The 23,259-nt window shown below is 40.1% G+C and overlaps 1 protein-coding gene across 4 annotated transcripts in view; it reads left to right on the top strand.

The window, feature by feature from the left end:
* Positions 1-23,259, top strand: part of ehbp1 (EH domain binding protein 1) — a 115,883-nt gene that overhangs the window by 14,456 nt on the left and 78,168 nt on the right. For all 4 annotated transcript variants that reach the window (XR_003295819.1, XM_026309038.1, XM_026309037.1 and 1 more), the window contains exons 3-7: positions 503-560; positions 658-753; positions 3,654-3,707; positions 19,450-19,631; positions 20,894-21,033. Coding sequence is in view for 3 of the 4 variants with exons in the window: in XM_026309038.1 (XP_026164823.1) it covers positions 503-560; positions 658-753; positions 3,654-3,707; positions 19,450-19,631; positions 20,894-21,033 (530 nt within the window). In the remaining variant the exon portion in view is untranslated. The remainder of the gene's footprint in view (positions 1-502; positions 561-657; positions 754-3,653; positions 3,708-19,449; positions 19,632-20,893; positions 21,034-23,259) is intronic.

Here is a 23,259-nt window from a genome sequence, read left to right as displayed (position 1 = left end):
CCAATGCTTGTGAATCTCAGTTCAGCACACTGTAATTAAGTCATTTAAGCAGCATTTTAAGAGACCACATCGCACACATCAACTCAGTGTCACAAATGCATGGCAGAGATGTACACTGTAAGTCTAGATGAGGGTTTTACTTTAACTAACTTCCTGTGTTACTACTTCTCTCAACATTGAACGTAACTCATGGAGTATTTCTCATGGAGTATATCACTTGTGTTTTGGACTAAAATGTTTTACCTACACGCTCATCTTTCGTTATTTAATGTTTGTTGTGGGATTAGGTTGGCACAACTCACTATTTTAAATAGTGAGTTTTAAAACCACGTTTAATTGAGTTTTAAAACTTGTAGCATTAATATACAAGCTTTTATCAATTATACTGACTTCAGCACGTTGATATTTTGGAGAAAGACACAGGTTGATGGATGAGTAAACGTGCGTTTTCACTCATCTTTCTTTTCTGTTTTTTTTTTTTTTTTTTTTAATTTCTCCCCAGGCAACCAGACAAACTGGTGGTGGTTTGGACACGGAGGAGTCGGCGGAAATCGTCCAAGGTTTGTATTTGATGAGTGGTGTTCTGAAACCAAATAATGAAACAATTAAAATGAAGTTTCTCACTTGTAAATATGCGTATTTTTTTTGTGTGTACAGTCTCACAGCTGGCAGCCTGGTATTAAAAATCCTTACAGAGGTGTGGTGGTGTGGCCTGTACCAGAGAACATTGAAATTACTGTCACTCTTTTTAAGGTAGGTATAGCTGCTTAATTAACACTGACAAAGCACTGCTCTGTTTGACGTGGACTACCGTTGTTTATGGAACATGAGGGTCTTTGTTACCGTAAATAGCAGTGAGAGTAATCTACAATAACCATCGCAGTAATTACCCTTCACTACTTCAGAAATTGTTCATTTTCAAGAGCTTAAGATGAGAAAATGTGACACCCAAAATCAGCACATCTGTTTAGTAAGTTGGTCAGTTTGATAAATTGAGGATTGATGCACTCGTTATTTTTGTACTTAATTGTTTTTTATAACTGTAAATTCCATACATAATAATTATAACTTCCCATCTGTACATGACACAGATGTACAGAATGTATCTCTAACTGTGCCTTGCCTACTTAAACATGTTGGGCCCCTGTGCTGACAGGCTGGCTCAGAGCTGAGTGTTGTATTACTTCTCTCAATGTCTTAACCAGATTGTTAGCTACAAATGGCTATGTGCCTGCCACCGTTTCACAGTGCTGTTGGTATCTTCTTAAATTTCAGCCACATCTATGTATCTATTATCAACCATGTAAAAACAAATAAATTCCAACTCTATATAGAGGGTCTATTTAAAGCTTCATATAGACTCCCATGTAATGAAAAGAGAAAACTGAGACTTCATTCACTTCTAGACTTTTTGAAATCAGATTGCGATGTCTACTAATAAAGTATGCATGGGAAAAGTCTAGCTCTTATGTTTTCTCAGCCTAAGCCAGTGTGACACTGCAGTACATGCCAGTGTCTCTTATTCTGGGCTTACTTCCTGTCCCAGAGGAAGTAATAAAGCAGTCTTTATAATAAGAAACTAATTAGAGCCACTAACTGCCCAATTCAAACACTACAGCTGGATAAAGACCCAAAAAAAGAGACCCAAAAACAAAAAACGTCATTACATCTGCTATTGTTTGTCCTTGTCCTTTATTTTGCCATTAGAGTGAAAATTAGGAATTACTGGACAGGCTAATGATGCACGGAGCACGTCTTCACCACCAACTGACCAAACACAGCTCTGATAAACCATCAGCTCATGAAGTGGTTATAGCTACGGCGTTATCAAAATAGTTACCTTTTCTTACACTAACTTAGACCAACAAGCGAATCCCAGTTGTATAAGCAGTTGTATATATGGACACCTCAATCATCTATTATTTTACTTCTGGTCTGGGCTCCAGAAAAGAGACACAGCAAACTATACTGTAAACCATAAACCTTATGAAGTAGTTGTTTCTCCAGTGCATTGACTGAAGGTTAAATTAAAAGCTGACACTGATTTAAAGATACTGTCATATCTCTGTCTGGCCTGAAACTGCAGTAAAAACAGCTGAGCTCAGCGGTATTGCAGCCTGTTCCTCAGGGTACACACTAGCAGGCAGCCTCAGATGAACTTTGTAGAAAGTACTGAATTGAAGAAGTAACTTAATTGTGCTCTGCCTGCTTATGTAAACGGAAAAAGCAGAATGGATGTTTACAACCAGCCTGGACACTGTGCACTTGGCTGTGGATTTTTATATCTGCATTTTCCAAACTGCTTAGGTTTACCAGCAGCACTAAAGCTCTGAAGATAAAACCATAAACTGAGATGGCTGATAATGCCATGCTGTGTTGGCTTTTAGAGGCCTTTTATGTGGCCATGAAATAATGGCACATTTAAAATTTGGACAGATGAAGGCAGTATGATTTGATGTGTGTCTCTGTGCCCATGTTGGTGTAATGTTTGACTGTTGTGGCAGGCTACAGGGGTGTGTCATAAGCACAGTCAGACAGAAAGCCCATCAGTACATGTGTTTACTTCTGCAACAACAGTTACACTCAGTTTATTTTATTTATCAGTAATTTGTAAAAAGTAATGTGTAAGACAAAAATAAATTCAAACTCATACTATTAATAGCGATTACCAGTGCCCAAAGTGATGCATTCATTTGTGAATTGATGTATTAATGTATAAATATATTACTTATTTATTATACATGCACTATTTTCTGGATTTTCCTTTAGGGTCTAATTAAAATTATCTTAAATAGCAGTTTTTGATCGTTACTCCAAGATATTTAGTATCTGATAACAAATTGGAAAAACTATAAGATATGTCTTGTATTTTTACTTAATAAATGACTATCATTTTAGCTTTGCAGTGTGCAGTGAGTGTGTTAACATACATCTGTATAAGATACCATTGGTTGTTTAATGTGTGTACATAACATGGGGCTTGATTGGGTCAGATTGAGGTAGACCGCCCTAACAGAAATAACCTGCAGTCTCCATTACTTCTTACCTCCATTACTCTCTCTTCATTTCACTGAATAGCTGAAGAAGGAAGCAAACAGGAAAATACTCAACTACATTTCTCTGAGAGAATCATCTGTAATATTCTGTTTTTCTGCATTCTTAAGTCTTTCTTACATTTTTTTTTTTGGTTTAAATTAAAGCTTGATTGCCAATTAGGTAAAAGTATACATTACCATAAAAACATTCAACCTTTGGCCAGTCATGTACAGATATACACAAACATCTGAGACCAGACAGGTAGTGAGTAGCTCATTATGATTTAATTTAAATTTCCCTCATATATTCAAACATTTCACCCATATATAGGAAGGGAAGTAGGCCACTAAATCAGGTCAGTGGGCGAATAAAGTGATAATTGTGCGTTGGCAGAGCATGTGAGCTGTCACTCATTAACTGTATTTTTTGTGTTGCAAGTATCTGATTCAGGTCTGCTGGTTCAGACCAAAGTGATGACACCAAGTATTAGAACACAGTTCTTTAATATGGGTGGTCTGATAATTCATGATTATATTTCAGGTGTTTTCATGCTGTGTTGCAGTTGCTATATATCCTATATATTATGACATTAAGCCTTTTTTGCATTTCCCTTGCAGGATCCGCATGCAGAAGAGTTTGAAGACAAAGAGTGGACATTTGTCATAGAAAACGTGAGTACAAAATTATGTCTTTGTTTGTCTCCTCGTTCTTTCTGTCTTTGTCATTGACACATTCCCGTTCTTGTGTATGATTGAGTACTTACCCTAAGGGTACCTGGTTAGTTAGAATGACTGGTGATTATAACTTTCAACATACAACTGGACTAAAGAAGGAAAGTCACCCATTTTCCTGGTAAAGGCTGATTCCATTACATGTGCAGGTTCTGCCACCATGTGGCCAGCTTATGCTATTACATGCTGCTTCTGTAGAAATGTCAGTCCACAAATTAAACCAGCTGGCACAGCCGTGTGTGTGTGTGTGTGTGTGTGTGTGTGTGTGTGTGTGTGTGTGTGTGTGTGTGTGTTTTGCTTGTTTATGGTTGTAACAGCAACATGCATTTTAACAAACAAACAAGCAGCTGTGAAGTGTAATTTACAGTCCACATCCTGAGGCCACAAGGGTGTGCTTGTAAAATACTGACTTGCAGCTTGTAACTTACTACCATCATGTTTGGCAGTACTTATATACCAATTTATTTGCTAATTTTAGAACAACTGCCATTGCGTTTCTCTTTTTTTTAGATTTTTTTTCCCCCAATTGATCACTTTACTGTTCATGGCAACAGAAGCTGAGCAAAGAATGCTATTGCATGCCATGCAGGATTAGATAGTAGGACTCGCAGTAAATAGCAAAAACGGCGAGGAGGAAGAATGAACTGAGGGAAAAGAGAGGTATTAGATAGATACAGAAAAAAAAGTGAAGAGTTGCATGTTGCCCTTTTTTGTTTTAGTCCTTAGTAGACAACTTAGTTATTCTGAAATGTGTGACTAAGTGTAATCTTTTCATGTAGTGTAGTCTCTGCTGCATATTTTTTGTTGTGTTTGGAGGAAATCCAGTTTGAAACATCAATGATGATGTGTTCATGGTGTTTCATTTAAAGGAATTGTCACGCCTTATGCCAGCCTCGACTTTCTGGGTAATGCAAGCCTTTGCATGTGTTGCCAAAAGTGCTGGAATAGTTAGAAGTGAAGAATGTTTAGAAGACATCTGATTTGTGCTCTGTCTGTGTTTGCTATCAAGTCCTGAAAGTACCACTTTAAGAGTGACTGACTCAGATGAGGAAATACGTTTTGAAAGGAGCTAATTCCAACTTTCAGATACTAGTGACGATAAATAAAAAATGTTGGTTGGGTAATATTTTCTGTACATGTCAAACTATAAGGAACAGTAATAAAAAAAATGCTCTACTTCCTTAAATTTGGTAGAAAACTGAGAAGACAAGCAGGTCAGCAGGTGTTTGTTGGCCAGAGTGTGGGAGAGAGCAAAACACATCCAAGTTTGTGTCTCAACATACCTGACTAATGACAGAAAGATCAAAGCTGCTCCAGTTTCTGACAGAAGGAATGGAGAACACACAGGGAGGGAGGAGAAGCAGCTTTACACCTTCACATAAGGTGCTTTTGGACCTGAGGAACTTTTTCATAGTTCCTAGCTGGAAGAAGTTAAAAATAATTTCCCCTTTTTTGCAGGAGCAGTTTCTAGAACTGATCTCCTAGAACTGTTGGGTTCAAAACCACCTGTAGTCAAATGCAAGTAGGGAATAATGGCTAATCAAAACAATAGAGAGACCAATTAAATGTTTGGTGATTGCAGTCCTTGGCGTTTTCTCTCTCACTAAATTTAAAAAAAAAAGTTAGTCAACATTATAGTAAGCGGATTATAGATTGATAATGGAAGAAGAATGTGTTCCTGAATACATCATTACACTTCATGGCAATATGTAGTTTAATAACAAGTGGTATAAAAGCTACATTAGTGTCTGTTTACTCTTAAGTGCTAATGTTTGGTGCTTTCCTTCCACCTAAACCTGTTGACTCGCTCGTTACTTCTAGAGTGAGACACTCTAGATGAAGAATGCGTATACCCTGCTCAAGTAATCATTATGACATAGTACACATTTACTGGTGAGACGCACAATACAAACTATTGATATTATTTACTAAACTGATTATATTGTTATTGGCATGATTCACATCAAGCCTCAAGCTTCAAAGTCCAGTGTGCCTTTTAATTTGAGAGACTTTATTTATCACAAATGAAAATTAACATAAATGAAGTAACTATAAATTTGCCACAAGAGGGCAGTCTACCCTAAGGTGTGTGTTTTGCATGTGTGTGTGTCAGTAGAAAAGGTGTCTTTGTGTGGCTGTATGTGCCTGTATGTCTGTGCTGATATATGTGTGACAAATGTTATGTCTGATCATATTTTATTCTGGCTTTATTTGTGTATGAGTATATAGATGGTTCAGTTCCCCCATGCCACCCACACATTTCAGGTATGTAAGCTAATACGAAATCAGGAAAAATGAATAAATGCGCTAGTGCGTGCTGCTCTGAAGAGGAGGAACAGAAGACAGAGAGGTGAGTTCTCCTGACCCCTCATCAGGCGACGGAGGAAAAAGGGGAAGAATACGCCATTGTGCTAGAGTACTGGAGATGATGAAATTCAAGATCCCCGCGTTGTAGCTTAATCTTAATCTGGGGGCCCAACCTTGCACTAGGCTAATCCCTCCCCGTCGAATTACTGGACCTGGATAGATTGTATTTTGTCATTGAAAATGGCAGTGTCAAACAGTACCTTTTTCTCTCCTCGATTTGTTCGTCCGCCAAGGCACATCACATAATCAGAAGATGGAGAGTGAGAATGGAGAAAGCAATGAAGAGAGAGAGAGAGGGAAAGGTGGCAGGCTGGAAATGGCTACAAAGTAGTATCTCTAAATTGCATGCTACCCTTGCCTTTCACCCTTTTTCAAAAAGAAGCGTATTATCAAAAAGGTGGGCAAATTGAGAGTCAAAAGATTGGACATCTATATTTGAAGGCATTGTGCTGACAGGCTCTTTTGTGTGTATATGTGCATGGGGGGGGGTTAGTGTGTGTGTATGTATGTCTGTGTGTATTCTCTCTGTGTTTGCATATCAACCAAAGCTGGAGATGGTAGACCAACTTCCCTCATCTTCAAAGCTTTGTGAGAGGATTTGAACACACACACACACACACACACACACACACACACACACACACACACACACACACACACACACACACACACACATGCAACTGTTGTATTCAAAGTGAGAAGCTATCATGTCTGAATACATTGACTATACAGTCATACACACTCCAAGGGCCACTGTCCCTGCTCCTCCCCCATCTCTTTTCCTTCAAGTCATATTTCACCTTTTTTCACTCGCATTACATCAATGTCACTCAGAAAAGAAGAAATTTCCACATCTGTGGCTGCTCTGCCAAATCACCACTCACACTGTTTGACAGCCTGTCTGTTGAATGTTGCCACATTTAAAATATCAGTTTTAAAATACTCATTTTATTTCCTGAGGGCTTTTATCCACTTTCATAGTCATTGCATTAAGGATGTTTTTTGCTGTAGAAATGGAAAAAGATTTGTCGCATACAATTACAAAAATGGTTTAAAAAAAAAAAAAATCCTGATCCTTTCCAGGGCGCTTAGTTTTTGTTGAATGTAATGTTTTGCCATTCAAAGGAATGCTGCCTGAACTATTGGCTGGCTTATTCACCTACGTACAGTAGGTAGTATAGAAGGCTTAGGATAATGTTTCTGTCAATTCTTCAGCCACATTTTTACTGCTCTCTGTTTGCTTCTCTATATCTTTTCCTCTCTTTCAGTCCTGTCTCTGAGGTAATGTCCTGTCTATTGTGGACCACCTCCAACTCCATTAAGGCCATTTCCACGCCACATACCTCCCACTTACGCGCACACATTGTCACTTATTGAAACACACACTCATTTTTTTCCTTGCACACAGTGAAAAACCAAGATGCCCACGGCTCCGACCGACCTGCCTCCATCACCTTTACACACATACTCCTGAACAGACACACCCACTCTTTATTGTACCCATAGTCTGTGTACTGCCCCCCCTTCCCTTCTCTCTGTCTGGAACACATTACGTAGGCCACTGGCTTGTGAGCACTGACTGGGCCTCGGGGAAGAAAAACACAATTATTTCAGCCCTCGGCTATTCACGCAAAGGTGACAAAAGCTGGTATGAAGTATGAAATCCCAAAAGTTTCTCCCGTGCCGAGGTCGACAAATTGGGATTAATTTGTGCTCGTGTGCATGCGTGTGTCTCCAAAGTTTTCACCTTTGCTCGTTTCCCATTTGTTAAATAGTTTTGAGAACTCAAAAGGCCTAATTTATTGTGTCAGAAAAGAGAGTTCGCTCAGGTTGTTGGGGTGTGCCCACAATGCTAGTTTTAAATGAAATAGTTAAAAGCTTGAAAGACATTAGTGTGTGTGGGCGTGTTTGTGTTTTTGCGTGTGTGTGTGTGTGTATGTCACTGTAGAAACATGGGGGGCTCTTAGTATGGGATCACACATTCACATATGCTTTCCAAATGAATTTAAGATAATTAATTGCCCTGAAGAGAGACAGCAGATGCCAGTGATTACCCCTCCTGCCTGAAACCCCCCCCCCCCCCAACCCACACATAGATGCGACTATACACACACATGTATGTAACATTACATGCAGCTATAATCATCCTGCATTCAAGCACATCAGTACAGTTTGTATTTTCGAAATAAGAAAATGACACATACACTTTGCAACAATATGGAACAAATGATCTCACATAGATGAAGTCACACCTTAGAAGAAAAACAGTTTACAAGGTGCAAGTATGTGTAGCTCATTGTGTCTGTTGTCTTTGTGAGAAAGTGCACTTGGGAACTGTGTGTGCTGTGGGTCTGTCTGTGTTAGTGGGTTGTAGGTGGCTGTTGAGGCCGGGTGGTCCCTCCTGTCGCCCTAATAGGCTTACTGGCCCCTAATCCACACCACACCACCCTGTCACATGGCTGGTCTGCTGACTAACTGCCACCGCTACCATGAGGCGTATACGTCTCTCTGACTAGGTCTTTGTGCAGGTGTCTTGCTGGTGTGTGACAGAATCTGTCAGAGCATGTGAGGGTGGTGTCCAGTTGAGAGGCTGTATGTTTGTTTTTTATTTAGTATAAAACTATGTGTCAGAATGTACACAACCTGTATAAATATTACAATTTAGTAATTTAGTAATGGCAACTGAGTGTATATGGATATTATGTTGTACATACATACATATGCATATGCCCATAAACAAAGACACCCTGTGCTCTGTGTAGTATTTGGCACACTATTGCTATTGCAGGGCACATGCCTTATCTTTTATCTTTGTATATATGTGTGTGTGTCTGTCTGTTTTTGCTTACATGCATACATGCGTGTGTTTGTTAATTAAACTGATTAAACTGTTGCCCCATGACGATGAGGGGTTTTGCTTCTGTGCTTGCGTCATCTTTTTCATGCTCTCTCTCTATCTCTGTCTGTGTGGATCATTGTGTTTAGTCTCTTTGTATTGTTTTGTCTGCTTTGCTGTTTTATCCTTGCCCTGTTTATTCTTTAGTCTCTCGTCCTTGTGTTTTTGTATACTCCCCTCATGCTGTGTGTGTGTGTGTGTGTGTGTGTGAGACACATATGCTTGAAGTGCATGTGTTTGCCATGTGCATACAGTCTGTCTGTGTATGTTTTTATGTTTGCATGTGTGACTGTGTATCTGTGTGTTGTGTGAGCAAGTGTGTCTTGTCCCACTGGTCCAGGTTGTGACCTCGGCTTTCATCTCCTTAGTCTGAGGCTCCTGCTCCTGCTGTGCCCTACTCCCAGCCAGCAACGCAGCAGATGTCACCAAACACTGTAGCACACACACACACTCTCTCTCACACACACACACACACAAAATCTCCAGTCTCATACACAGTGTCACTTTCAATCCTGCACACAGGCAGACTCATAGTATACATACAGTATATAATCTCACATGTAGATACATTTCTAGCAGAATTACACACACATGCAGAGTGTATATCAGCCCAACAGGTTTTTATTTGGTCTCCTACAGTGTGACAAAAATCAAAAAACAAGTGTCACCTGGGAAATAACCTTCACATGATTGAGCTAAGAGACGAAGTTAGCATGTCTCCTTAATTCACACCAATATTTTAATGAAACTTTGAAGCATCCTACCACTGTGAAATATTCACTATGCACACACAAAAGAAGAGTACTACTGTATGATGAGATATTAAGAATTGATGAAAAGGTTAGAGCGCACCATGTTCAGTTGGCTAGACCTTCAGGCTGGTAGTCAACTCACAAAGAAACTGAATTTGGCATGTTACCAGACTGTTGTTGAATAGCAAACCAATGCTGATACTCACTGTGCATCCAGGCTTATTTCTGCATTTGCTTTCCAGCCAATGAAGGAGCACACTCTAAGCAGAAATGAAAACAGTAATGTAAAACCCATATAGTTATTTAAGACTGTACTATTGTGTGGAAGTTTGTGTTTCTATAGGTGTCCCCTTTCTCATTGTCTGTCACTGCCCCTGCTGACTGCCCAGTTCTTTCATGTATTCTACAGCAGGTGAATTGAATTTGTAAAGACCGTGCCACATGTTGGTTGTCTCTGTTCCGAACCAGATGTGCAACTACAAATCCAGTATTGACATGTGCTTCAGTTATTTGTGGAATTAGTTTTACTAATTATTATTGAATAATGTTGACATGACATGAACAGTTCATTGTACCACACATTTTCTGCTTCTCAATTCTGAGAGTTATAATTCTGATATCGAATCATGTCATGTAATATTGGCTGCCACGCCCTCTGGTATCAGTCATCTCTGAGATCATGCTCTGGCACTTCATGATTTCACATCCTGTCACCTGCCCTCCTCTGGTCAGCTCTAATCTCACCTTTCCCTCCATGTCTTCATCTCTTCCCTGTCCTCATCTCACCTTGTTTTTGGTGTCATGGGTTACATGGTGATAATGGGTGGTCAGACAGTTCTGGAACGACTTGAGGCGTGATTGGACAACAACAGTGGAGCGTTTATCTCCATCTTTCTTATTTATTTTTTTCTCTGTGCGACTTAAGATGGCTGCTTGCGATGGAGACAGGCCTGTGTGGCCTGCAAAACACTGGGCCAGCAAATCCTCCTGTTTATCCACAAGCTTGACCTGCCAGGCCTGCATCGGTGGGTCGCTCACATAAGAAATATGCATGGTGTGTGTGTGTGTTGATGGTGGCGGTGCCAGTGCATGTGTGATTAACTTGTATGTGTAGGGTGATTTACTCTTGTTGTTCCTTAAAATCTGCCATGTGAGTGTGTTTGAGGATGAACATCTTAGGGAGTGAGCATACACGTACACACAGAGTTACTGGCAAACTGAGGCAGCTGTTCTGCTAAGTGGCAGTGAATAGGGACTTGTGATGTGCTTCATTGCCAGTGCTAAGCCAGCCACTGACAGTTAGACTGATCTCCAAACATGTCTCTGTTTAGGATATGAATCTATACTTTGTGTATCGCAGTTTAGGAGTTTGGAATTTAAGGTGAGTTGCATTATACAGGTGTACACCCATGGGTGTGGAGGAGATGTGATGAAGGTTATTCTCCTGTTTCACCATTTCTCACTCACGTCAAAAAAGAAATAATGACGCATCAACAATGTACACATTTAGATACGAGTGAGAGCCGTTTGTGTTTTTGTGTGTCTCATGTAAATGCACATAAACAGAATTGGGAAAACCCTATTGTTCTTTAATGGAAAAGGAATTTCAAAGAACAGGCACTCACCCATGCACTCACATACACACAAATGCACACACAGCAAGGCACACCAGCTCCTTATCCAATCCCTCCACTAATTCCCCCTCGGTAGAAGGTGTTCATTGTTTCTTTTTCATTCTAATCTCTCCCTCTCCTTTTTTAAAAATCCATATTAGATTCTCTTTGAGTTGGCCACAATCAGAGGCACTGAAGCAGAGCATCACCCTGCTAATGCTCTTTGTCTCCCTAGATTTGTCACTTAGCTTGGAGAGTACACCTTTGTCATGGAGCAGGGTGTGAGAGACGCAGACTTTCAGTTGGGGCAATTGTTTCTTGTCACAGGCTATCTTAACCCCCCTTCTCCCTTAAGCAAATCAGCTTTGCTTTGGATTAGAGCCCTATCATAGCTCTCTCAGATCTCAGCAGCCTGCCCAAAACAGTGAAAACAAACAGATCGAGAATTGAGTGGATATGGAGATTGTATTAAAAAAAAAATTAAAAAAAAATCCCCACCTTCATCATCTGGTAGTGACGCTAAAACAATATGGGACATGCCACTGTGCTGTCATGATACTTTGTTGGGAATATGAAAATATTACCATTTAATGGTGATGCATTACTCTTTTATGCTCATGTCACTGTAACTGTAAATGGTTTCACCCTACTGTTAAGTTCCTACAGATTTTTAAATAATAATAATAATAATAGTTTGTATCTGTCCTGCTTTTTTATTTTTTTGCTTGCTCAGTGATAAACAGTTTTTCTGCTACAGATGCGTGACTGTGTCAAAGTGGGTGGTCATGCACAAACTTTATACCCGTCACTGTTGTGAATCTGCCATCCTGATATCTGAACTGCGGCTTCATGCAGAGGGAGTAATCAATCCCAGATAGAGTAGCTGAGGGTGTTGGTTTAGTGTCTGTCTGTGGTGATGTTATTGGCCATTTTAGTCCCAGTGATAGCCAGAGATGGTGAAATGGCAGGAAAAGTGATGAGCAGGCACTTTATGACCAGGAATGAACTCTTGCTATAATCCTGTCGACTTGTCTCTCTCGCTTTCTCCTCCTCCTGTTGGCTCTTTCTTCCTTTCTTTCTCCATCACCACCTCTCCCTCATTTTGTCCATCTTTTTTCCTTCTCTTTCTGTCGGTGTCCTTGTCCACCTGTCTGTCTTTCATTTGTCTTCTCTATCTTCTTCTCTCTTTGCACGTTCTCTCTTGACCACCCCCCATGTCCCTTTCTCTTTCTCCAGCAGAAGTGCAGAGCCAGGGCTTTTGCCTGCTGGTAATTTATTTTCCCATTAGCCCCCTGTCTGAAGTGCATGCTCTGGGTCTGAGTGTGTGTGGGGGGCACTGAGGGGCCACCCAAAAGAAAGATCCAGAGTTGAAGAGAGGAGGGCACCCTGGACACACTGATAAGACGAGAGAGTGGGAGGGAGGCAGGGTGAGAGGGACAAAAATGAACGGAGAAAGAGAGGATATGAGATACTAGCCTGGTGTCTGGTGGTTATGAGTTATGATGCAGGCTAATTGGAAAGGAAAAATGGACCATTACTAGTATTAAAATGAACTGATTAATTAATCCACAGAAATGTAACAATTGTGATTGATTGATTAATTGTCTTTTTAATCAAGTAAATCCAAACGAACATTTTACTGCTTTACTGCTTACTACTATCGATGATTTGCTGATATATATATATTTTTTTTAAATAACAGTATAAATCATTTTTGGGATTCCTGGTCAGACAAACCTTTGGAAATTGTAATGGCCTTGTTTGTTGCAGTCCTTTGAATATAGAGCTCATGGTAATAACATAAACAACTGCTCATGTCAAGTGTGAACTCACCGGGAAGGTCAGGGAAGCCAGATGACTTTTTTGTGTTTAAAGTTTGGCTTTTTCCTCAATCTGCCAATTTATGTTCAGGTTTTTGGGTGTAGAGGGTGAGAGATTAAATATCTGGAATTTCTTAATGCTCTCAAATATTGCAGTTTGTCAGTTAATGTCTGTGTGCATCCGGTGTGTAGCATGCTCCCAGTTAGGATTAGGCCTTTTAAGGTTTGGTTGGTTTGTGACTCTCCCTCTTTTCATCTGCTGCCATCAGAGGAAACCTTGTATTGAAGGCATTCCTCTCTATCCTCTCTATGCCTTTCTCTTGCTCTCTAGCTCTTTATCCATCCCTCTCTCCTCTCTCTTTTCTCACACACACACATACATACCTACACCTGGTTCTACTTTTTTTTTTCCTCTGTTGACTGATTATCAGTATGTGTGATAACTAGGGTCTTGCAAACAGAGAATATTGGTGTCAGAAGCAGGAGATAATCTTTTTGTAAATCAGATTAAATGAATTAAATTAACAAGTTTTACAATATTATGGCATTAGGCATAACAGCAGAGATTTCCATTACTGATTTTTGTTTTTTTTTCAGGTTGTTTGCAGGAGTCCTCTTTGTTTTAGGTGGCAGATCTGGGTAGTCTGTATTATGTGTCCCTCTCAAAGACCTAATCATGACAAATCCTGTCCTTAGATTTCATTAAGCCCTCATGAGTATTTTCCTTTGCTACACAGTTATTGCTCTAATTGTGTATGTTTGGTTCTCCTTCCTCTGTTGTTCCTGCAGCTCTACTAACAGTCTCTCCCATAACCATCACTATAGTGTTTTTGCAAAAGGGACTTCAGCTTAGTGTCTTTCTAAACCATATTCACCCAAAACTACAGTATATGCTGTGCTGCAGTCCAGTTCCTTCATCTATAACAAGCCCAGTCCTGCTCTTGTTGTGACTCATCACTCTTCTTTAACTGTCTTCACTCATTTTCTTCTCTCACTTTGGCTGAACTCTGTGTCAACCTGTTTTTTGTTTTTTTTTTTTTTTTGTTGTTGTTCATGCCTCCATGGATGTGGTCAGTGAAAGGTGTTTCCATTTTGGGAAGTTTAAGTTAAACCTGAAATACAGGGTGGTTTTTGGTGAACAGAATCCTGTATTGGTTTTTTATTTCTTATTTGGATGTCAGTGTGTGAGAGAGAGACTCTGTGTGTGTCCATGTGACCATACACATGAAAGCTACTTGCACAGTTTATTCGATTATTAAGGTCATTGTTATTGTAATTTTGTAGTAATTCAGCAATAGTACTGCATGCCTTTTATGTCCATTGTTGCCTTTAAAATACACACACACATACAAATGCTTGGGGAAAAAAATAAATCCTCACATATAATAGTAACAGATGAATAAATTGGTCTTAATCTGTGTGTGTGTGTGTGTGTGTGTGTGTGTGTGTGTGTGTGTGTGTGTGTGTGTGTGTGTGTGTGTGTGTGTGTGTGTGTGTGTGTGTGTGTGTGTGTGTGTGTGTGTGTGTGTCCATAACGCTGATAGTGCAGTATTCATATGTGGTATGTAAAAAGGCCTGCCTTATCAGTTATCAGCGGAGGCCAAATTGACACAGAGGAATCACTCCATTGTGTGCGGATTCAAAGAGAGATGTGAGCACATTCGATGTCTCCATTTCCAATAACTGTGACCTTGAGGCGAGAGGAATACCACCAAGCCCCCCCTCCCCTCAACTTACCACCTCCAATCTGCTGACTGCTGAATTCAACCAGAGCCAGCTGATTTTGGGTGGTGAGCAGGGAGCTAATCGGTGCTACCTCAGGGTTATTCTGCAGGGTAAATTGAGTTTGGCTTTTATTTTTTCTGCAGCATTTGAATGCAAATTACAAAGACCTGTGTACTCCATGTTGACACTATCCACTGGAGGTGTTTCATCATATAAGCTTTAATTCTTGTAACACATTTCATAAAAAGAAAGAGAGTACATCTATTTGATTAATCTTCCATGATTTAATTTTATTGTACAAAATACATCAAACAGCACTTTTCAGATGTGTAGCTTTAACGAGTGTGAGTGACCCCAGCCTGTCCCTTCTGCCCCAGTTTAGGATTGTTTTGTTTTGTAGCAGGAGGCTTAAGTCAGATAATCATCTGCTTGAATCAGTGATTCATCACTTATCATCACTGCTGTGAAATACTACTAAATATTGCCACACTCAGCAATTGACAGATCAGTTGTACCATGCATACTTCCAAGAATAATACATACACCAAACTTAACAGTTAAAAGAGTAAACAATATATTCATGTTTGTACTTTTCTGATCTGTTTATGAGCAGTGAGTGAAGTTTTAGTAAAAGAGGCAGTATATGAATCAATATGGAACATCGATCATGTTTGTCAAAATTAGAAACCAATTGACTGATGACCTGTGTTAAAATGCCATTAGTTGATTGGTGTGTGTGTGTGTGTGTGTGTGTGTGTGTGTGTGTGTGTGTGTGTGTGTGTGTGTGTGTGTGTGTGTGTGTGTGTGTGTGTGTGTGTGTGTGTGTGTGTGTGTGTGTTTGTGTGCTGGCCACTTCTTCTTTTCATCATGTGGTAGCACTGCCTGACTGTCAGCGTCTGTGTTGGACCAGGTCTATACAAAGAAGTCAGGTTCTTTTCGCACTCAACCTAATTAATCCATCTCTGTGACAAAAGGATCCCTACCCCTCCTTCCTCCAACCCATCTCGTTGGCATTTTGGGGCAGAGAGATTCAGCAGGACCCTCAGGCACCCCTCCTACCCTGACCCCTGCCCCCCCACCAGGGGAGCATCTGTGGATCAATCTGGGGCCAGCTGGCACCAGGGGAGAGGGGCAGGACTGGTGCTGTAATGCACTATTTAATTTAAACACACCATTCTTGCATGCAGTCAAGCATCAACCTTTTATAATTAAAAGAGGTAGTGCAGAGTCATTTTTTGCAGGTTCCAGGTCTCATTGCTTTTATTTTTTAGTGCTTTGCATGTAACTTGTTACGTGTGCCCTGGTTTGTGTAAGTGTGGTGCATCACTCAAAGTCAGGGGTAACTGTTGGTTCTTAAAGATACTCTGCAATTGTAAAGAGTTGCAGCTAGGGGGCAGCATACAGCCATCACCCTTCCATCTTACTGTCTCGATGTACCCCTTTATACACACACACACACACACACACACACACACACACACTTAGGCATTTAGTCATTCTCTGGGCTCAGAAAGAGAGAGCGTATTGATAGTCCTATCCTCTCTGTAATAAATTAAACTTCTGTATTGTCCTTCCCTTTCATTTTACATTGTCACAACCTCCCAGTCACCCTAATCCCACCTACCCCCCCTCACCTTCTAAAACATACACATGCACACACACATTGATTGACAAGTAGCATCCAGGGAAATAGAGCAGATTTCCATTGTTTGCTGCCCCTACTCAAATCTGTTGAAATGGTTATTCCATTCTTTCTCTGGGGTATTTGCATATCCCTAAGTATTTCCTATTTTTCAAGACCTCCTCCCCTCCCGGCCCCCATCCAGCTTTTTGCTAAATCCCCTTTTCTTAAGTGTTTGGTACATTTGGCAAATTCATTCATAAAGTATCTACATGCGCTATTAGCTTAGTATAATAGCTGGGGTGTAATCTGCAGAGAGATAAGAGGTGGAGAGGGAGAGGTTTTTCCCCCTCATCCTCCATTTCTCATGATGGGCTGTTCTTTGGACAAGCTGGGTTTGGTGGTGAAGTGATGAGACGTCATTATATTCACCAGCCACAGTGACGAGGCTCAAATGTCAGCATGAAATGTCAAGTGGCCTCGCTAGTCTGTCAGTTTCTTCTGTAGTTTTTTATTTAATTGTTGGTCACAGAGAGGCGGGAAAGAGGAAGTTGAGATGGGTAGAGATGGAGGGTCAGATGAGACGTGGTGGGATGTCAGTAGGAGATGGAAGATATGTGAAGGCAGGATAGAAACATGGGGACAGAGCTTAGAGAAACAGATTCTGATCATCTTTGACGAGGCCATTTAGGTGTTATGTCTTGTACAAGTGGCAGTAGCTCTTGGGTTAAGGAAAGATGTGTACTTGCTATGAGAATGTTCTCAGCAGGGTTCACACTGTCGGCTTTTGATTAACAGGGAAAAAAATGCAATGAATTTTTAAATCAGTTATTCCATCGGTTAATTTGCTGCCTGTGTTTAAGGTGGTTAAATCATGGTGGTGCCAACTGCTGTCATGGTTTTTATTCCTTATTTAGTGAGATTTTTTTTTTTTTACGTGCAGATACTGCATTAGGAGAAAGTTAACACAAGATAAAAAATTATTGAAGTAAAATATAAATTATTTAGAAAAGCACATAAACAGCAACATATTTATTTTATTCATTCTATTTCTATCAATTAGGAGAAAAAAAATTACCTCATTAAAGAAAGGATTTTTATCTGGACTGTTATTAGGCTTCACTGGTTTTATCTGGTTTCATAAGAAATCACTAATCCAGATGTTTTATGTTGTGATCATGATATTAATAACATTTCTTCAGAATTGGCTGAGTCTTATTATGTCTGCTTTTTGGTTATTTTCAGCCACAAGTCAGATTTACACATTTACACCGATGACTGGTCCACAGAGTTCTGTTACCCACATGAAGCTTACGTGGTTTCTTCCTATATTACCAATAGCTTTACCACCGTGTACTGATACCAACTCTGTGTGGGTATTTCTATGTGTGTATATGAAGGAACACCCTGCGGTCCTTAGCGATAAGGCTGAGATTGAGTTTTCCCCAAAGAGCCAAAGCTTCTGAGATGTGTGTGTGTTTGTGTGTGAAGACATCAGGAAGCAGGCAATGTAAAGAGCTTGTATCGCTTTATCTACCGTACATGCCAGAGATTATGTGTGTATGTATATGTGCTCTTAAGCTGGTGTTGTGTGAAAGAGAACTAGCTGCTCTGCTTTGTTCGGCATTGTGCGCATGAGAGGATGAATCCTCGGGGCTCGATTCACAGCTGAGACAAGAAGGTATTTTTCTGTGGTATAATAACGTGTGTGTGTGTGTGTGTGTGTGTGTGTGTGTGTGTGAGAGTGAGGGGGGTACGTTTACAGTTAAAAATGCTATTTTTGTACATCCATGCAGTGAAATAGAGACAAAATATGAGAGCAATAGGAATCAGAAAACTTTGAAGGGAGAGTATGTGTTCCCAGTTCTTCTTGCTTTCTTTCCACATGGCCTGGTGAAGGCACCTTTGTAAACGAGTGTCCGATCTTTGGTTCTGACATCAGTCTTTACTCACATGTAGATGAATACTCAGGAAAATGTAAGATTCCCATCACAAAAACTGAATCTGCAAAATGGAAAAGAAGAACATGGTATGTCAACACAGCAAAGAGGTGAACCAGTCTGAAATTCACTGATGCTACCACAGCCAGAATTACAGTGGAAAAAACTCATCAGTCTTTGTTGGTAAGAGAGGAAGGGCAGACAAAAGGCTGGGGAATCCACAGATGTTTAGTTTCCATATCTAGTAACAAGGCTTTAAGGTACTTCTTATTTTTCATACACTGTGCTCTGGTGAGGGCTTCGCATGCACTCACACACACACACACACACACACACACACACACACACACACACACACACACACACACACACGGCCATATCACTGATTCCATAACTCTTATCACCAGGTCTGTGACATATTCCCGAATTCCAATTTGACTTCTAGCCCCTGGCCCAGAGCACATCTCTGACAAAGTACAGAAAAATGGCTTCAGCATAGACATTTTATAGGAAATAACATTAAGGTTTTACAATCAAACTCACAGTGAAAAATGCCAAAGGTCACAGATTTTAACATGTAGATTTACCCACTAACGGTGTCCATATACACTGTTATTTATCTGGAGGTTGTAATCACAATCATTAGTCATGATGAAATGAATTATTCTGCTTCAACTTCTGTACCCAGTATTGAAATTAATTACGCATTTTACAGAACATTAAAATGTGCTTTTAATGTAGGTTCTAAAACGGGGAGAATATAAAACAAGAATGAAACAAAGCTGGTGAGGTTTTCCATAATACCCTCACATTAAATTTGCAAATACCAGTGTTCTGTCTTTTACTGTCTGTTTTCCATTTGACTCTTACCATGTTAACACTGTGATCTGTCAGTTGAGCAGTATGGACCCAAGTTCACCTAAATGTGCTCTGTCTCTCAATCTCCAGGAGTCTCCATCAGGAAGGAGGAAGGCCTTGGCTACCAGCAGTATCAACATGAAGCAGTACGCCAGTCCAATGCCCACACAGACAGACGTCAAACTCAAGTTTAAACCCTTGTCAAAGAAGGTGGTCTCGGCCACGCTGCAGTTCTCACTCTCCTGCATCTTCCTCCGTGAGGGAAAGGCCACGTAAGTCTTAGTCCCTTTATAAGTAGAGTTGGGGGTTTATTGAGATTATAAAAATTCAAGTTCCTACGCTGCCTATTGATTATATTTCTTGAAGACTTCTGTTTCAGATTTTTGTCTGATTTGCATAGCATGAGGAAAACAATATGTTCAGAGTTCTGGAGTTTTAAACCACTTCTGAGTATTTCATCTTGTTATTTAGATGTAGATGCAGCAGCTCAAAATACATGTAGTAATTCACCTCACCCATAGAGTCACTTCCTGCACTAACCAGAACAGATAATCATTAATACAGAGGGGTTTGGTATAAGCAGCAGAATAAAAAAGCTAGTCTATGTTGTGACTCACTCAGTATTTGCTCCTTTTCCTCCATTCTCTTATTTTCCCTTTAAATCAATCTCAATGTTTACCATGATTCATTCCAATTTGATAGCAACTTTCATTTAAAGATGGCCGCATACACACATACACACACACACACACACACACACACACACACAGACTCTAAGCAAAAGAAGAGCAGCAAGGCCTTTGTTGTGGCGCGGATGGTGGGTCGATGGCGCGTAACCCTTGTTAACCCTTCAGGGAATTATGTCGACCACACACAAACAAACTCCATCACAGCAGTTTCAATGAGCTTGTGGGTCTGGGAAACACCAAACGCACAGAACAAAGAGGAGAATACAGCAATTATTATGGAGCAGTGGTATCGAGACACTGAGGGGGACTACACAAGACTACATAATATACAAGAAATAATATAGAAATTGTGGCATCTTTGAATAAAGGACAAAGAGGTTGGACAGGAAAGCTTGAGAGAGGAGAGAAGTACAGTAACGATAGGAAATAAAATTTTAATATATGATGAGTGAAGCTGAAGTGTCAGGTCATTCTGGCAGTAAGGTAGACACATCTGAAGTAAAGAAATGAAGCAGAGGCAGAGAAGGACAGAAAGCTTTCATAATCCTTCTGAGTGATCTAGTGAGTTGGCCCCTAGCAGACACAATGAAAATACAATGCATATGCATTTTCATTTGTTCATGCATCCATTTATGCATTATGCCGCTCCTCCTTTTTCAGTCCTTGGCAGTTAATCTGTTTGTGTTATCACCTGAAGCATGTTTAGGCCTTGACGGCTCAGTCTTTTACATGTGAGCTTGGTTTTTACCAATACATGTATATTACATGTATGTTCTGCTATTGCTCTGAATGCTGAGTTTCCAACTTTGTTGGCTGTGTTACTTCCATTCATTTTTGTGATCCAGGGATGAGGACATGCAGAGCCTGGCCAGCCTGATGAGCATGAAACAGGCAGACATTGGCAACCTGGATGACTTTGAGGAGGAGAATGAGGAAGATGAGGAGAACAGGGTTAACCAAGAGGAGAAGGCTGCAAAGATCACAGGTGAAAATTGACAAGAAACACTTCATTTCTTTGACAGGTAACAAATATATGTATAGTAAGTCTGCTATACCAGCCACTTCAGGAGCTGAAAACTAATTTGATATGAATAATATCTCCAACCCTCCTTAGTTAATCAGCCAAGCCAATAATTAAAATAATCAGATCATCAAAACTACGGTGTCAAGTGGGGCATCAACTTTGCTGCTTTCTTAATGTTAAATATTTTTTCCCCTGAATCTGTCTGTGTCTCTGTGTCTGAAGGAATAATTGTACATTCAAGAGCTTCATTAAGTGTTTCATATGCTTCAGATCAGTTTGCTTTTTTCCCCTGTTGTGGTGGACTGGTGGCGTGATGGTGACTTGCCCCCTCCCATACGTACATGTTGAGCAGTCATTGTATGGTTTAATGTATGGGTCCCACTACCTTCTGCTTTGCTTAATCCAACTTTTCAAAACACCATCTATTCATGTTAAGCTTCATGCTTTCTCTTCTTTCTTTTCCCTTCCCTGCTCTTTGTCTCATTTATATGTATATGCATTGAGTGCCTACAGCAAAGCTTCACTACTATGAATCTCTGAATCAAAGGCCTGGCAAAGATGCCAAAACCCCCTACTATAATATTCCTTTCTTAGATGCTACATACCCAACAAGCCACTAAGCTGCCCCAGCAATACCAACAGCCTAACCAGTACATCCCCTGCAAAACACAAGTTTTCTTCTATCTTTTAGATTTATACAGTATATAAGTATATACAGTATATGTCTGTTCTAATAATGCAGTTACAGAAGAAAACAAAGCAAGCTGTGTGTAGTAGAACATTTAAACACATCCCTGTACACAAATATCTGTTTTAGTGTATATTTGTACACACTGGTTTAGTAATGGCAAATATACTCCAAACAAAACTTATGTCTGAAATGTGTACCATTTTTAACTTTCTTATACCTGTGTGTGAATAAGTGGAGATTGTGTGTATGAGTGTGTGTGTGGATATTCTCGATGGGTCTGTATATTTTGCCTCGTTCACTGCTTTTCTTCCTTCCTCCCTTCCTGTATGGCCCTGTCATTTACAGAGATAGTAAACCAGTTGAATGCCCTCAGCTGCTTACATGGGGATGATGATGATGATGATGGTGGTGTCCTTAAGCGAGCACGCAAAGCAACCGCTAAGCCTGCCGCTTCCTCCCAAGGTCTTTTTTCACCTTTCTTTCACCTCTCATCTTTCATTCCTGACTCTTCTTTCATCATCTTGTGAACATTGTGTCACCTCTACCCTTCCATTCACTGCCACAGTTTCTCTCCATATACTTATTTTCTTAATCCTTTCTTTCCACCTTTCCTCTCATTTTGTTTCTCTCTCTCTCTGGCTCAAACCCCCTACACCTGCCGTCCTCTTTGACATTGGTTTTGTGATTGTGTTTATGTGGTCTTACACTGTATCTTGGTCCATGTGGTGATGTGTTGTACAAGGAGTTGTGAACACAATAGTTGATGTTCATCTTTTTGGTTCCAGTTCTTTTTTTTTTCTTTTCTTTTTTTTTTTTTTACAGTGTGACCCCCTCCCTTCATTTACTGCAATTGGTAGTGAACCAAACCAGGTATCCAAAACTCTACAACAATAAAATGTCTCTTCAGGAAGACAAAAGTTGTGGTGTTTTGGTTTTAAATTGGAATTAAGTCTATTTGTTTTTTAGTGAACAGTGAGTTTGGATCAGTGGTATTCTCGTGGAGCCTCAGGGCAACAAAGCAATGTTCTTTTGTTAGAAGCAGTTTTGTTGGCGTAGTTTAACATCTTGTACACTTTCCCATCCTGGCTGCAGTGTAAACGCTTTTATTCTTGCCACAAAATAATAAATTACATGGTTTTACTGGCTAGTTTATCATTAGTAGTGATTTACACCTAATCAATGCTCATAAAATAATCTAAATGCTCCTGGCCATCAGCAATTCATGATGGACCCAAAGCTGAAATTCGTACCCTCAGTTGTTTACCCAAGATCTTCATCTTGGATAGTGTTACACTGTGACACACACAAAAATCACACCCATGCATGTGAGTTTGTCATTGCCTAAAATAGGTCATGAATGTCCCTCAGTGAGAGGGAAGGAAAAATGCTGCACCTCTTATCAGCTACAACACTTAACCACATAGCCACAGTACATATAGACCAAGGGGCACACACACAACACACAGCACTTTTTCTCTTGGCTTAGATTCTCACGT

The sequence above is a fragment of the Mastacembelus armatus genome, chromosome 15 (genome assembly GCF_900324485.2).
Source record: "Mastacembelus armatus chromosome 15, fMasArm1.2, whole genome shotgun sequence".
NCBI classification, from domain to species: domain Eukaryota; kingdom Metazoa; phylum Chordata; class Actinopteri; order Synbranchiformes; family Mastacembelidae; genus Mastacembelus; species Mastacembelus armatus.
This window is presented reverse-complemented; position numbering and strand designations above follow the sequence as displayed.